We start from the raw sequence: 16,149 nt of genomic DNA on the forward strand, positions 1-16,149 counted from the left end.
GCTTCGGGTGCCGACATCGCGGGCGCGCTGGACAGGTAAGTGTCACTATTTAAAAGTCAGCAGCTGCAGTATTTGTAGCTGCTGGCTTTTAAAAAAAAAAAAAAAAAACGCGGAGTCCCGGTGGACTCCCGCTTTAATCACCAAGAGGGCAAGAGAAGTCGTGCAGCCCAAAGAGTTGAATCATATTCTTTCTCGGACAGAAAACAACATTCCTTATCAGCAATTTTCATTCCAGGGATAGAGAATTGGCACTACTTGAGTCGTCAACAATTGTTCCTGGGAGAATAGTCCCTTCACCCCAACATCTTTCTGTCCATATGTAAAAAATGGGGAGTCCTGGACGTGGATCTGTTTGCGTCCAGGTTAAACAACAAGATCGTCAACTTTGTGTCAAGGACAAGGGATCCGATGGCATTCGGAACAGATACCTTGGTTTTTTTCCATGGAATCAATTTTCTCTGATCTATGCGTTCCCCCCTGTTCCGCTTCTTCTGCGCCTTCTTCGCAGGATCAAGCAAGAATGAAAGGAGGGGATTTTTGTGGCCCAGGAGATCTTGGTTTGCCAGGATCATAAAGATGGCGGTAGGGGACCTTTTGGACCCCCTACCACTGTGGCCAGACCTTCTCTTGCATGGTTCGTTATTTCATCCTCTACCTTACAAATGCTAAATTTTAACGGTTTGGCTATTGAGACCCACATTCTGAAAGACCATGGGTTGTCCGCTTTTTTTTTTTTTTTTTTTTTTAAACTTCTTTTTTTATTAGTAATAATTGGCACAGACAGGTAAAATAAAATAGACAGCATACATCTTTGTGTAGTACAAACAAGACATTGTAAACAGTAGCAAATCTTACAGCAGTAATTTCCCTGTGCTTCAGTTATACAGAAAGTGTGTACTGGTTTTGCTTTTATTCCCCCCACCCCCCAAGTAACAATAAACAAACCCGCAAATAACAGATGCACGCATAAGTAAGACAGCCAGGTGGCCATGAGGTCAAAACATCAAACCATTCCTCCGAGGTCACAATAATCCCATGGCAACGTTCTCATATCATGGCAGGTCATGATTCAGCAGATCCACACGTTTCTATCTTATCCACCCAGTCTCCCCATATTTTGAGAAATTTTCCTGGCCTACCCCTTGTCTCGTATGTTATTTTATATATTGGTATGTCCTGATTAATCAAAGCTTTCCATCTGTTCAAAGAGACCAGTGTGGTTTGCGTCCAATGTAATAGGACAGTCTTCCTAGCATAATATAGTAGAAAACGCAAGAATTGTTTCCGACAGTTACTAATGTCTATATCCTCAAAAACCGAGAGGAGACACCATTTAGGACTACATATATTGGGGAGGTCAAAAGTAATCGCCACAAAGTGGGTCACCTGAGACCAAAATGGTCTTATCTGTTCACATTCCCATAACATATGTAACAGGTTACCCTCTTCTTTACCACACTTATGACACATTGGGGTAGGTATTTTCCGCATACGGAAAAGGCGTAGAGGGGTATAGTATATCCTATGAAATATACGTATCTGAATCATTTTATCTCTGGCAGAAATAGCAGTGCTAAAATAAGTATCCAGAAGTTCCTCCCAATTATCGTCTGACAGCCCAGGTATATCCCTCGTCCATTGTTGTTTCAGAATTTGTAATCTAGTAATTTTAGGTTCATTCAGTATTTTGTAATAAGTTTAACATGTTCCGGTTGGGCAAGCGCCCCTTCCAAAGTAGAGTTCTGAAAGACAACATCCCGGAGTCCTAATTGGGACTCGGATGCATGCCTCAATTGTAAATACCTAAACCTCCAGGACTCAGGTATACCTAGCTCCTGTCGTAACGTTGGAAATGTTTTAAATCCCCCCTCCTCGTACATTTGGTGGACATATTTTAAACCCTTTTCAGCCCAACTGCCAGCGGCAGGGAGATCTCTAAAGTGTGGAAAGATAGGATTATTCCATATGGGCTGATTAGGTGAAATCGTAGGGTGGGCTTCAGGCACCAGTGTCTGACATACTTTAAAGATTTTGAGAGAGACTTTAATCATATCTGTACCCCTCTTCTCAAAAACTGCTCCCCTAAAGATCACATTCGACAGCGCTTCATAGGAGGAGAGCAATGCTGCCTCCGCCGCGGTAGCAGCATTATTCAATTGCGGAAATAGCCACCAATGTACATATACCAATTGTGAGGCGTAGTAGTACAGTCTCAGATTTGGTATTGCCAGTCCCCCTTTATGTACAGGTAATTGTAGAGTAGTCAGTGCAATCCGTGGGTTTTTAGGAGACCATAAAAATGTAGACACCAGAGAGTCAATCTCTTGAAAAATCGTCCTGGGCACATATACCGGGCAGTTTGCCAGGACGTATAATAATTTGGGGAAAAACACCATTTTAAATAAATTAGCTCTCCCCATCAATGTAAGGGGCAAGTCAACCCAGTTGTTAAGTTCAACCTTAAGGGAAGCTATACAAGGAAGAAGATTATCCGGGATGTATGTTGAAATTGGTAGCCGAACCACCACCCCCAAGTATTTAAACGATGTGGCAATCTGTAGAGGACAGTTCTGCGGTAAGTGAGCAGGGGAATCAGAGTCCAAGGGGAATACAGTGGATTTAGTCCAATGAATCTTCAGCCCTGAATATGCGCCAAAAGCAGTAATCAACTGCAGCAGTTTGGGAATCGTACATTTGGGGTTTGACAAATAAAGCAGCATATCATCAGCATATAGTGATATACGCTCCTCCAATGGCCCAATCCACATGCCCTGTAGTTCCGTGGAACTCCTCAACAACCTCGCCAGAGGTTCCACTGCCAGGGCATACAGAGGGGGTGATAAGGGGCAACCCTGTCGGGTTCCCCTATGGATTTTAAAGGGTTTAGAAATAATACCATTAAGCCTAAGGCGGGCCATGGGCTGGTCATACAATATCTTAATCCAGGTGATGACATTATGTCCGAAACCGAATTTCTCCATAATATATATGAGATAAGGCCATTCCACGGAATCAAATGCTTTGTGGGCGTCCAGAGACACAATTGCTCTGGGGACTGTCAATGAATTGGGGGTTTGTAGATTGGTGTATAATCTGCGAATATTACTATAGGTGGATCTTCCAGGGATAAAGCCGGTTTCATCTGGGCTAACGAGGGTGCTAATGATAGCATTTAATCGGGTTGCTAGAATTTTAGATAAAATTTTTAAGTCTGTATTAATTAAGGAGATGGGCCTGTATGATTCACAGTATTGTGGGTCTTTATTGGGTTTGGGGATTAATACAATAAGTGCTTCTTTCATGGATGGAGGTAAGCAGCCTTGTGCAAAAATGGTTGAAAAAAGTTTTCTCAGTCTAGGGACTAGGATATCCTGATATTCTAAATACCATTCAATGGGGAATCCATCTGGGCCCGGGGTTTTGTGTTTGGCAAAACTTTTAATGGTGAGCGTTATCTCCTCGGTGGAAATGGGTGATTCCAGAGACATCTTCTGTTCTACGGGCAACACCGGGAAGTCAATCATATCAACATATTCATATAGTTCGGGAATGGTATAGTGGGCCTGGGAGCGATACAAGTTCGTGTAAAAACTGTGAAAAATCTCCATAATCTCATCCTGAGTATCCCTAAGTGTATTTGAGGTATCATAGACACAAGGGATGAAAATAGGGTCAGAGAGCGGTGCGGCTAAAAACGCCAACAATTTCCCGCTCCTATCGCCCATCTCAAAAATCCGCTGACGTTGGTATAAGGTTTTCTTTTGGGTCTTTGAAAGAAGTGCAAGTTCATATTCCCTACTAATACTCTGCAATTTCTGATAATAGAGGGGAGAGGGATCCCTGACATAAGAATCCTCTGCCTCCTGTAACTGAGAGGCCAGCTTTCGTAGACAATCCCCATTCGCCCTCCTAAGATCAAGTACCCCCTTCTTATTTGCTCCTCTAGAAACTGCTTTAAAAGCATCCCAAGTTATCAGTTCGGGGACCTCCTCCCTGTTTTCCTGCCAAAAGTGTGTCACTGTGTCCCTACAAGTAGATGTTACCATGGGCTCCTGCAGCCAATACGAGCTCATCCTCCACACTCGGTCACCCAGGGCACTACCCGCTCTCATAGTCAATTGCAGAGGTGAGTGGTCCGATATTGCCCTGGGTAAATAGGAAATTTCCTCTACTCCGGGCAGCGCAGCCCCAGAGAGAAAGAACATGTCTAGTCTAGAAAGCGATCTATAGGATGCCGATGCACAATAGAACTCCCGCGCCTCCGGGTGCTTCCAACGCCATACCTCCTTGAGGTCATAGGACGCGGCCCAGTCACTCAACACTGCGGTCGATGGTCTAGTGCAACGTAGCCTATCCCGATCAGCATTCATGACCTGGTTAAAATCTCCTCCTATAAGAAGGTGACCTCGTAACATAGGAAGCACCACCGCCATACAGGCCCTCAATCTTTGTAAATCAAACGGTGGCGGCATATACAGATTTACTAAAGTATATAACACTCCCAGGTATTGCAATATAACCACGACATAGCATCCCTGTGGGTCAGTCCTAACTTCCAGTATCTGGACAGGTAAGGATCGTAGTATAAGTATAGATACCCCTCTAGAGTAGGTCGAGTAAGTAGCATGAAAAGCATGTGCAATATATCTCTTTTTTAGGGCCGTGACCCTCGATCCCACCAGGTGAGTTTCTTGGAGCAAAAGTATTTGCGCCTTAGTACGTTTTAAGTAATCAAAGACTAGTGACCTCTTAATCTTTGAGTTTAGTCCCCTGACATTCCAAGTAATACAGTTAAAACTCATCGATGTGATGCAGGATCCATACCACAGAGAAGGGGAGAGAGGACAGGCCAGAAGAAGCCTAGTTCCCATCTCCCCCCACCTACCAACATATTACATACATTATGCATAGAATATAAGAATTGAGCCTCCCACCAGTACTTTCGTTGCCAGTTCGTGCGTGCATCACTTATGCAAGAAAAAAAGAACAAAAACAAACAACCCCACCCCAACCATCTAGGTTCTCCCCTCCCCCCTCCCTGCTCATTAACCCCAACTATAACGAGCTTCATCCCAAAAAAACAAAAAGGAAAACAGTTCAGTCCAGGGAGTGACCAGACGTAGCTCCCAGCTTCAGTCAGTAAAGAAAAAACCTTGTCAGGTCAGTAAAGGGGAATCTTGTGCATCCCCCGGCAAAACATGGCACATATAAGGCACTTGATGAAGTAACCAAATAAAGAGGTGCACATCCCAGGTTGAGTGTAGGCGCCAAGTCTAGGTCCGCCAGCTGAACATAAGGGTAGTACAGCAATAACCACGGTTCCCGGGTAGGATAACCCAAAAATAACATGAAAATACCTCATATAACGTTCGTCCTCACCCATAATCAGGGATTCCAGCCATAATAATTTGTAAAGTCAATCTCCGCGACGGTCATATGAAGCCATAGAAAAATGGGATTATTACAGTCCATCCAACCATTCCGAAGCCTCGGTGGGTGAAAGAAAAAATTGCACTCTGCCTTCATTAACTACTCGTAGCTTGGCCGGATACATCATACTGTAGGGAAGATGTTTCTCCCGAAGGCACTTCTTAACATGGAGGAAAGCTGCTCTTTGCCTTTGGGTGGTAGCAGAAAAATCCGGGAAAATGGAGATCCTCTTTCCATTATATTGTATATCTTGTAGGTTCCGGGCAGTACACATAATGCATTCTTTATCTCGAAAGTGGAGCAGCTTGGCCAAAATGGGGCGCGGAGGGGCTCCAGGGGGCATAGGGCGCATGGGCACCCTATGGGCCCGTTCAATCGCAAACAAGGGTGATAGGGCTTCCCGTCCCAGTAAGGTACTCAGCCATTGCTCCAGGAACTGCTCTGTGTCCTTGCCCTCTGCGCCTTCTGGGAATCCCACAAAACGCAGATTGTTCCTGCGCATTCGGTCCTCAAGGTCCCCCAACTTAGTGGCATGCTCTTTAAGCTCCTGTTGATGTGTGCGGATAGTAGCAGACATAGGTTGCATATTGTCCTCCATATCACTGATTCTTTGCTCTGCAGTAGAAATCCTAGAGCGAATCTTCTGCATGTCATGCTTAACAATGGATAAATCCAGTCTGACTGTTTCAATCTGTGCGGTCAGTGTGGTCTGGCATTGATGGATAGCCTCCATAACATGCTTCAAAGTAAGCTCTTCCTCACCCTCCATCGCCCCCTCCGCCTCCATCCCCCGGTCCGCCCGTGGTATGGGATCTCCAGGGTCACTGTCCTTCTCCCATGCCTCGTCCTCCTCCCATGGCTCCACGGCCTCCTCCGCATGCGGCGACACCGGTGGAGGGGTATGCTGACTGAGTGGGGAGTCCGCAAAGTGCTCTCTAATGGTCGTCGGGGGTTTAGGCTTACCAGGATTACCGGAGGACGCTTGTGTACCAGCCGAGGGTCCGGAATCATTTTTCGATTGCGGCTTGCTTTTGGACGATCTACCCATAGAGTAGGATGCGCCGGCGCCATCTTTGGCCTTGTTCCCCGCCTGCATGGCCGCCCGCTCTGCGGCGGATTTCTGACTCGCCGGGCCGTTCCGACCCATTTTAACGGCTCCCCGGGAAAGCAGCGGGTGTTCTGGCAGCGTCTGCGGGGCTGGGACAGTGCTAGCATAATCGGATGCTGTAAAGGATGATTCGGTGCTGGAGGAGCTCACAAAACGTGCTGTCTACATGTCTGCCGCTGGCCACGCCCCCTGGGTTGTCAGCTTTAGTAGTTTCTACTTTGGTTAATGCTTGGAAGCTGGCCTCCAGAGTCGTATACTATAGAGTCTGGAAGGCATATGTCTCCTGGTGTGAATCCAGGGGTTGGCACCCCAGGAAATATGTCATAGGTATGATCCTTGAATTCCTACAGATGGGATTAGAAATGAAGCTTGCCTTGAGTTCTATCAAGGGCCGTGTGTTGGCCTTATCGGTGTTTTTTTTTTTCAACATCCACTTGTTTCACGCTCTCTGGTTCATAACTTTATTCAAGGGGTAAAATGGATTAATCCTCCAGTTGGGTCACCCCTGAACCCTTGGGACTTGAATTGTGTCCTGTTGGCATTACAGAAACAGCCTTTTGATCCAATACAAGATATTCTCTTGGTCCTCTTGACAAAGAAAATAATTGTCTTGGTTGCCATATCTTCTGCTAGAAGAGTATCAGAGTTGGCTGCTCTTTTTTTTGTAAAGAGCTAGATTTGATTATTCATTAGAATGAGGTTGTATTGCGGCCTCATCCTAATTTCCTACTGAAGGTAGTGTACGGTTTTCATTTGAACCAGGATATTGTTCTGCCTTCATTTTTTTCCCAGAACCTCCTTCTGTGAAAGAATGGTTGCTACATTCTCTTGATGTGGTGAGAGCGGTCAAGGTCTATTTGAAAGTGACCACTCAGATGCGTAAAACAGAGGTTTTGTTTGTGTTGTCAGATGGTCCTAAAAGAGGACAGGCAGCACCAAAATCTACTATTTTTATATGGATTAGTCAAGCGATTGTTCTAGCTTATGGTTTAAAGAGGAAAAATGCCTCCTTTTCATGTTAAAGCACACTCCATCAGGGCTGTTGGTGCTTTTTGGGCAGTGCATCACCAAGGCTCCATGGCTCAGATATGCAAGGCTGCAACTTGGTCTTCAGTCCATACATTTACCAGATTCTATCAGGTAGATGTAAAGGTCATGAGAATATCACCTTCGGTCACAGTGTACTGCAGGCTGCAGTTTGAGTTCTCTGCTCTCTTAGTGCCCTACTTTGTTGTGTCTCCCTCCTTTCAGTTGGCATTGCTATGGAACATCCCACATAGTAACTATTATGGCTCTGTGTCCCGTGACGTACGATAAGAAAATAGGATTTTTATAACAGCTTACCTGTAAAATACTTTTCTTTTGAAGTACATTACAGGACACAGAGGTCCCTCCCTTATTTGGTATACACATGTATTGCTTTGCTACAAAACTAAGGAACTCCCAGTAGTGGGATGGGTTATATAGGGAGTGCACTTTTTGTCTTAATGCATGCCAGTGTCCATTACCTGAAGGTGTACTGTAACCCACATAGTAACTACTTTGGCTCCGTGTCCCATGATGTACTTCAAAGAAAAGGATTTTACAGGTAAGCTGTTATAAAAATCCTATTTTTTTTGTGCGATTCCAGTGAAATTTTGGCTCCAGATTATACAAACCACAACCAAATTGCATCCAAGTTGTATTGCATAATCAAAGTGAAAAATGGATGGCAGTAGTATAAACCTACGCAATCCATCAGCTGATTGAGCATGAGCTAGTTCACTTTGCACTGTGCCTGTTTTAAAGGGTAATGCTTTATAGAGGATTTGCATTTTTTTGGGGAATTATACAGGCTATAAAATAATACATGGCTGTGCTTTTCTTTTCTTCTTCTTTTTATTATAGGAATGATATTCTTCTAGTGCGGATGAACAATGGTATTCGCTCTTGTGAGCGATTTTTTGGCTTACAAGCCAATATAGACATTATCAAATGGTAAGTATGACAATAATGAAGTGTATTCATTATTTAAAACTGTTTTTAGCCTTAAAGAGTAACTCAACTTTCGCAGAGGAAAAAAATGGAAAAGGAAAAAAATATAGTGTGTACAATTGCGAAACAAGTCATATTGTAATTGAATGTTATTACAATTTGCAGCCACTGTAATTTTCTATAAATGCAATGCAATCTGGCTACATGGAATGGTTACTGTCCACACCCCAGAAACCTAATTTCCTGCTTGTGTGATTTTCTCACCAATTTTCCCAGAAGTCTGCCTAAGATACAAGTCAGATTTCAGGCATCCCCTGCAACAAAAATGTAATTTTTTGTGAGATTTTTCCAATAGGAACGTGTCTAAAGAGATGCAAGCCCAACCGCTTTCCTCATTAGTGCTCTGGAGCTGCCACAGCAGACTGATAATTATGAAACCACTCGCATTAGACTCACTAAGCACAGAGGCACAGACAAATGTACAAGGATTTATTTAGAATAAGAAAGGGTAGAAATCTGCAACAAAGGTTGTTATAATGCTTTGCGATCAGGAAACAGGAATGTTTTTTTACTCAACAAAAGTTGAGTTACTCTTTAATGTTTTAACTACTTGAAGACCTTCTAACACTTTTTTTTTGTTTTGTTTACAAGTAAAAATCTGTATTTTTCACTAGAAAATTACTAAGAACCCCCAAACGTTATTTATTTTTTATATAAAGGAAGACAATAACGCACGTGTAAAAAATAAATAAAAATGAATTACCACTATTACAGTATACATTTTCCAGATGTGCCATAAAAGTGAAATCACAATAAACAGAATATAGAAAACAATGATGCGCTAAATATGAAATTGCTCATATTAACGTCCAATTGTAGAAAAACACAAATCCTTGATGGGTAGTTGAAGCCAAAAAACCCTCCACCTTGTGCGTACACCGCCACCTGGGCCCTTTTTTTGCGAAGGGTCAAACAGGCTTGATGTAGCAATCTTTGCGGGGGTCATCAGCTACAGATGTGTACTCAGATCAAACAGGGCAAAAGCAGGATACTCAAACCAAGCTCCATCTACCCCACGATCAGATTGGTCATAAAATGCAAGCGATGCCAGATAGTGTAAAAGGATTGTTTAATATAAAGTATTTTGCACTTGCTGTACATTAATTCAGTTATAAACCAGCATTGTATACAATAAAAGGCAGCCGCCTTAAGACATGCAGTGTTATAGCAGTGTATAATTAAAGCAGGAGTAAACCCAGTTTAAAAAAAAAGCACATTCCCAGCATGCCGGAAATGATAACTTTCACAGTGGTTGTGCTCTCAACCAAACTTTCAAACCATCCAATAGCTGCTGTCATAACTGATCACGTGTACAGCATTATAGCAGTTTAATTATTACAGGCCAAGATGGCAGCTTCCTTGACTGAAAACGATAGGGGGGTTTACTTCCACTTTAACTAGACCATAGAAGCCAATGTTAGATCAGTAGAAGATGAATTAATCAGTTGCTGTGGGCTACTCCACTGTATTGTTACACTAATGGAGGCCCTATGCCTTCTAAACAAAAGGCAGGTAGGGTCAACTGATTTTTGGTTGCCAGTCATTCAGTGTGTCCTCTTTCAAACAAAAGGCAGCCAATAACTAGGAGCAGGGCTTGCACCTAAGTTTTAAATTTCTCCTTTGATGCTTCGATAAATAAAGTGCACAGGACTCACAACTCCATAAGCCAAATCGCTATGTTTTGGTTTAAATGCCGGACTTAACAAAGGGTTAGTTAGGAACGTAAAGGCATTGTACAAATATTTTTGTTGCTTTAACTAGTTATTAGTGTAGTTCTATTCCCTGTGCTGTTTGCGTGCCTTTCTTTGTAATGACAGGCTCACATGTTTATGGCTGCAATTTGTAGTGTCATGGCTGATCGATTTTTCCTATGTCCATGTATTGCTTTAGCTAGCTTGCCCCAGAGTGACAAGACAACTTATTGTTCTGGGTCACACAGCATCCAATGCATGCCGTGTCCCAGCACAAATGTGGCAGCGCTAATGTGTTTGGAAAAAAAACTTCCAGCTGCATGGTGTGGTGAGCTCCCTGTGTGTCTGTAAATGTTCTGTCTGCATGTGTTTGCATCAGATCTGATTGTTGTATAGCTCTCACCTCCCCCAGTGCTAGATTAAAAGACCCAGGGATTGTGGCATATATAGATTCTTCACATGTTGTTCACACTACAGACAGATGTCATGCATTAACCCGTGCAGTGCAATGGCAAATATCTCGAGGTTCTACACAGACAGAAACTGCTGATACGGGAATGTGAAGATTTACTCTTCTATACGCCGTTTTGTACAGGGCAATAAAAATGAAGTGAAACTACATGATTGGTGCACTTAGGAAGGTGTACAATGCCTTTTTTTATATGTAGCTTCTTGACTAGGGAATTTTTTTTAAGGTGTTGATTTAAAGCGGAGTTCCACCCATTTAAAAGTCAGCAGCTTCAAAAAGTGTAGCTGTTGACTTTTAATAATCAGACACTAACCTGCACCACGACCCAGCGATGCAGTTGCAGGAATCTTCGCTCCTCTCACCATGCTGGCATTCTAACTATGTCTTCACAGCCAGGCACACACTGCGAATCTTCTGAGACCTTTGATGTGTCCCAGAAGATTGCATTGAGGGAGGGGGGAGAAGTGATTTTCCTTCTGGCGTCAGGGATGAAGTGGGAGCTGGGTGCCTGTAAAAATAGGGTACCTGCTCCTCCCCTAATAAAATGACATGCCAAATGTGGAATGTCAGGGGGTCAACCGTACTTAAAGCACAAGTCTCATTTTTGGGTGGAAATCTGATTTAAGTTTTTCATAAGGTACACCGCGTCATTTCTGTAATTTTAGCAATTGAAGAGTTCTCAGCCTTTTGAATACTGGTCCCTTGCATGGGTTGCAATGGATGGATCTAACCTTTTTTCCCAATATGGATGTAGCCATTCCACCTGGCATGGTTTTGAGGTATGCGATTTGCTAGGAAAGGTGTCGCATGACAGAAAACCCAAAGAGATGCCACTCTTATTACATGTCTTAGACTCTGTTGTCTTCTCCCAGTATGGCCTCCAAGCCCAAAACCTGTCTGTCTGTTACACTGAGAACTTCACAGCCTCCAATTTAAAAAAAAAATCTACTGGTCAAACTTTCCTCTTCCTATTCGTGCACACTGTGATCTCCATTCATTCCTAGAGAAAGTCTGTAGTCCTGTGTACACTTATTTTGTAAGCACATGACAAAACCCCGAGGCACATGCGGGGGGGGGGGGGGGGGGAATGGTTTGTGATTTTCTGACAAATTGTGACCTTCCTCCTACTTGCATTTGATACATGCTTTGTTTGTGATGCCAAAATATTGGACACTAGCTTTTTCAGGAGGCCAGCAATGACACCTTTTCCTCTTCGGGCCCCCCCCCCCTTTTTTCCCCCTAATAAATGTACATTGAAATGGTAAGTACACATAGTTCTGCATGCTCTGTATTGACAGTGTTATTACATCTAGGAGTTTTACTTTTTTGAGTTGTAGGGATAAATTTACACTATTTTTTTTTTTTGTGATTACTTTGTAGGTTGCATGAGGCCGAACTACGTAAAGGACAAGTGAATTGGCTGGAAATGGCTAAAGCCATTGGGTAAGTAACTTCTAGTTGTGTACTCTTCATTTTGAAAGGATTTTTAAAGCATAACTTATGGGCAAATATATGATTGATGTGAGACAAGAAAAACTCTTGTCTTGTCGTTGGAACACTTAATTTACTATGCAGCATAAGCCCCTGTCTGTACAAGTTACATAGTTGGGTTAAAGGAGAAGTACAGCCACAGCTCGTTTGGCTGTACGTCTCCTGTGGATCACAGTAATGCAGTTCATTCTGCACTCCTGTGAGCGGTCTTCAGCAGACAGCTGGCGTCACAGAGCCGGTCCAGGCTCGGTAAAGATCGCGACCATATGGTCAGAATCTGCCCACATGCCTGGACTGACACCTGGCTTAGTCTCTCAGCAAGCCGCTGAGAGCCTGAGCCAGCCACCCCGGACCCTTTACAGCCCAGCGCTCAAGTGAGTGCTCCAGTGAGCTGACTGATAGTCACCAGCTCTCTGCTCGGGGAGATCTGAGTACTGAGCGATTGTCAGTGTTTGCTCGGTTCTCAGTCTCAGAGGTGCAGAGGGACTGATGCTACATCCACCCAAGTATGATTACCAAAAAAAGGAAAAAAATCCCCATACTTCTCTTTTAAAAAAAAAAACCTTGTACATTAACTTGGAAAAAAAAAATTCTAATGCTGCAATTGATCCAGAGGAATCAAAAATCATAATTTTCTCTAACTGGTAGAAAAAATTCCTTATACATTTTGGGGGCACAGGATGAGTATTTTTGGTACTTTGAGTTATGCTACTGCTTCAGGAGACTGAACACTGCTCTCTGAGATGCAAACCATTTCCTATTTTCTGTTTTATATTTTATCAAGATATTTTTTTCTGATATCAAGATTCTTTGGTTGCTGCACAGCCACCGGGGCTCATTGTTGCAGCCTCAAATTAGCTGTTACTCAGCTTTGCCCAGACAAACATACCTGGTCCCTGCCAGAAAGAAGGGCTGGTCTGTAATGTTTTCTTTGGGCAATAATACACCCTGCATTCGGTGCTTACATAGGCAACGTGTAGCAGCAGTGTGCTCTACAGATTCAAGACTGATCCCACACCTCTAGGGAAGCCATCTCCCTAAAAACCCCTTAGGGGATATTGCCATCGAGAATATTCCCCTGGATCCTGCCTGTTGGGACACCCTCCCTAATCCTGTGCACAAACGGGGGTCCATGGAGCACATTCCAGTCAACTATTGCAGTAATGAAGGCCTTGCCAGGTTGCATCCCTACAAAGCTTAATATTGGAATTGTGGCCGCGACTTTACAATGTCAGACACTGGGGCACATTACATACACACGGTGCCCAGTAGCCGTTTTGCCTAAGGCTGCGTGACCCATTTTAAATGATACCCTCCGGAAGCCCTCTCAGCCTGTGTGGGCACTGGCTGTACCACTTCACTTTTCATGTGCACTACTTCTGGGTTGTGCCTGCTTTCTGACTGCCATCCTACCTTCCCTGGAAGCAGCACCATTGAACATGAGCACGTTTCCTCTGGGGTTCACTGCTTGACACAGACAACCACATGACCCTCCTTGCTCCTGTAGTGGTCTGTGAGTACCCTTCATGGGATCTACACTTTACACATTAGTGGTATGTCAGATCATGTGGCAAGCAATCCAGTGTGCTCTCCCAATTTTGAACCTCTGGCAGCTCGCATGGGCCTGACACCAACAATCCTAACATTTGTCCCCTGATGAGGGTGACCTCCTCATTGCAGTCTTCCTCACCTCCTTGAGGAGTGGCTCACTCCTGAGCATTTACCAGGGAGGAGATTTCTGACCCTGAGTCTTTTTGGAAATGATAGCTGCCTCCGGATGCAAGCATAACCCAATATGTTCTTTTTAAAGTATATCTTTGTTTTCCCTGAAGCTGCGGTTGCTTCTGCTCAGTAAGCAGAGGATGAGGATGATTTGGACTTTATTCTGCTTTGAGGACTGGTTACACGAAGGAGTTTTAGTCTGCAAAAATTACTCCAAACCATAATGTCAGGTCACCTAGAGCCCAGGTGACAGATGCACACCGTAGGGTTAGGGGTGCACCGCAAGGTTGTGGACCCTACGGCTGACTGCTGCAGACGGGGGACAGATCCCACTGGGGTTAGAGCGTAAGATTCCCCAGGGCGCGGAGTCTAAGAGCCAGCAGGTGTTCACCAGAGCCTCGAGTGGTGAGGATGGACTTGGCTGCAACTGGCTCCAGGTCGCGAACCCCCAGGGTCCCCCAGCTCACACCCACAGTAGGCAACAGGAGGATAGGGATAGTGAGGGACAAAGCCAAGGTCGGGGCCACAGGCAGACAAGAATAGTCGGGTACACGCCAAAAGGTCAGGGTCACAGGCAAGCGGGGATAGTCAAAACACGCCAAGTCGGTAACGGAAAACAGTAGCAGAGCACATGGCAGGAAACAGGAAGCTAATACACAAAGGTTGATCAGCAGGATAAGCTAGCAGTGCACAGGTTAATATAGAGTTGTCTGATAGGAGCTAGGGTGGAGCCATGCCAGAGGAAGGAAATAAAAGCAGTCAGGTGAAGCTCGGCTGGTCTCTAGAAATGAACACATGCAGACAGGTAAGCAGACGCACTCTATTGCATAACCATGACACATAAGGTTAATGGCCATTGGTTATTATTGTCAGTCGGATTAGATTTGGAGCTGCCTGCATCTGCTACACCTATAATAACTAGCTTGGATTCTCTAAGAGCCCTGAACCTGTTAAGACTTTTCCAGCGTGTTCACAATTGCATCTGGGCCTGTATAGTGATTGGCCTTTCTAAAGCTTCATTCTCCCTTGCAGCAATCTGCCATTTAAACCATGTCCATCTACCAGACTTTAGCTGTCCAGTCCAAAATTATTTCCCATGATCCTGGATCTATCCTGATGGATCCTTCTGTCCTTTGGCAACTGGAGCTTATGCCTGTGACCCTACTCTTATCTACACAATAGTTAGTGGATATTATAATCCAAATATTTGGGTCCTCTTTTCTGTGCTTATCTGAAGTTTTTTTTTTTTTTTGGCTCAAACATTGATTTGTGGATCGTCAGTGCAGGAATTTCATTAAGAGTCTGTGGCCTGTCTTCATTTTGCCCCAGAAAATGAAAACAAAAATCTCTACTTGGAATCATCTACTCCCGAGGCTGAAAAAAAGTTAATTTATTTTCTTTTAGGCCTCCAGGTCCAAGGCAAGGACCTGGAGGCCCTAAATGTGTTTACCTTTTTGCTTCCATCTTGTCCCCAGACAATTCAGCCATTTGTATCCATAAAAGTGTATCCCAGGGGTTGTCAAAAATGTCCCCACAAACTTTGGCGGACCTTCATGTTACTCTGACACAGCTTCTTTCTCAAGCCAATGTCCAGGAAAATTTAGATGTTTAAGGTTTCTATTTAAACCTGTTCACCGTTCTCAAAGCAAAAGGGGGTATCTACCTCATACTGTATCTAAAGTTTCTGAACACCTTCAGGTTCAAGAGTTCAATATTGGAACTGCTGGGTCATTCATTGTTTCCCTCTGTCCAGAAGACATTCTGGCCTCTGTACACATATCATCTTGGCACTACCTGCTTTTGCTGTGGGCATGCAACATTACCAATATGTTGTCTTCCCCTTTTGATATGTGCACTGCACTTCAGGTCTTCACCATGGAGCCAGCTCTTGTTCTCACTTTGCTTTGCTCTCAGGGCATTCCCATTGTGGGATCGCTGGATGACCTTTTTCTGAGGGAACAGTCAGTCAATATAGGCATTTCGGTCAATGTGCAATGAACCATGCAGAATCTGCATTGATTCAGGTGGATCCTAAAGCTCCAGGAATCAGTCTTAGAGCCATCTCATCACTTGGAGTAACTGGGCCTGAATTTAGATATGGGCTTATCAAAGGTTTTTCTCCTCTCCCATGTTCACTCATGCATTCTGGGAGCCAACCCACCCTCCCTCCATTTTTGCATGCCAATCCTTGGCCTGATGTTCTC

General features: G+C 44.0%; 1 protein-coding gene across 3 annotated transcripts in view; it reads left to right on the forward strand.

The window, feature by feature from the left end:
• TTF1 (transcription termination factor 1) overlaps window positions 1-16,149 on the forward strand; it is a 90,339-nt gene that overhangs the window by 56,511 nt on the left and 17,679 nt on the right. For all 3 annotated transcript variants that reach the window (XM_077477767.1, XM_077477757.1, XM_077477748.1), the window contains 2 exons: window positions 8,426-8,515; window positions 12,113-12,175. In XM_077477767.1, the coding sequence (XP_077333893.1) occupies window positions 8,426-8,515; window positions 12,113-12,175 (153 nt within the window). The remainder of the gene's footprint in view (window positions 1-8,425; window positions 8,516-12,112; window positions 12,176-16,149) is intronic.

This window comes from Lithobates pipiens, unplaced genomic scaffold (genome assembly GCF_037356315.1).
Source record: "Lithobates pipiens isolate NorthernLeopardFrog02 unplaced genomic scaffold, aLitPip1_a1.2 Scaffold_1, whole genome shotgun sequence".
In the NCBI taxonomy this organism is placed as follows: domain Eukaryota; kingdom Metazoa; phylum Chordata; class Amphibia; order Anura; family Ranidae; genus Lithobates; species Lithobates pipiens.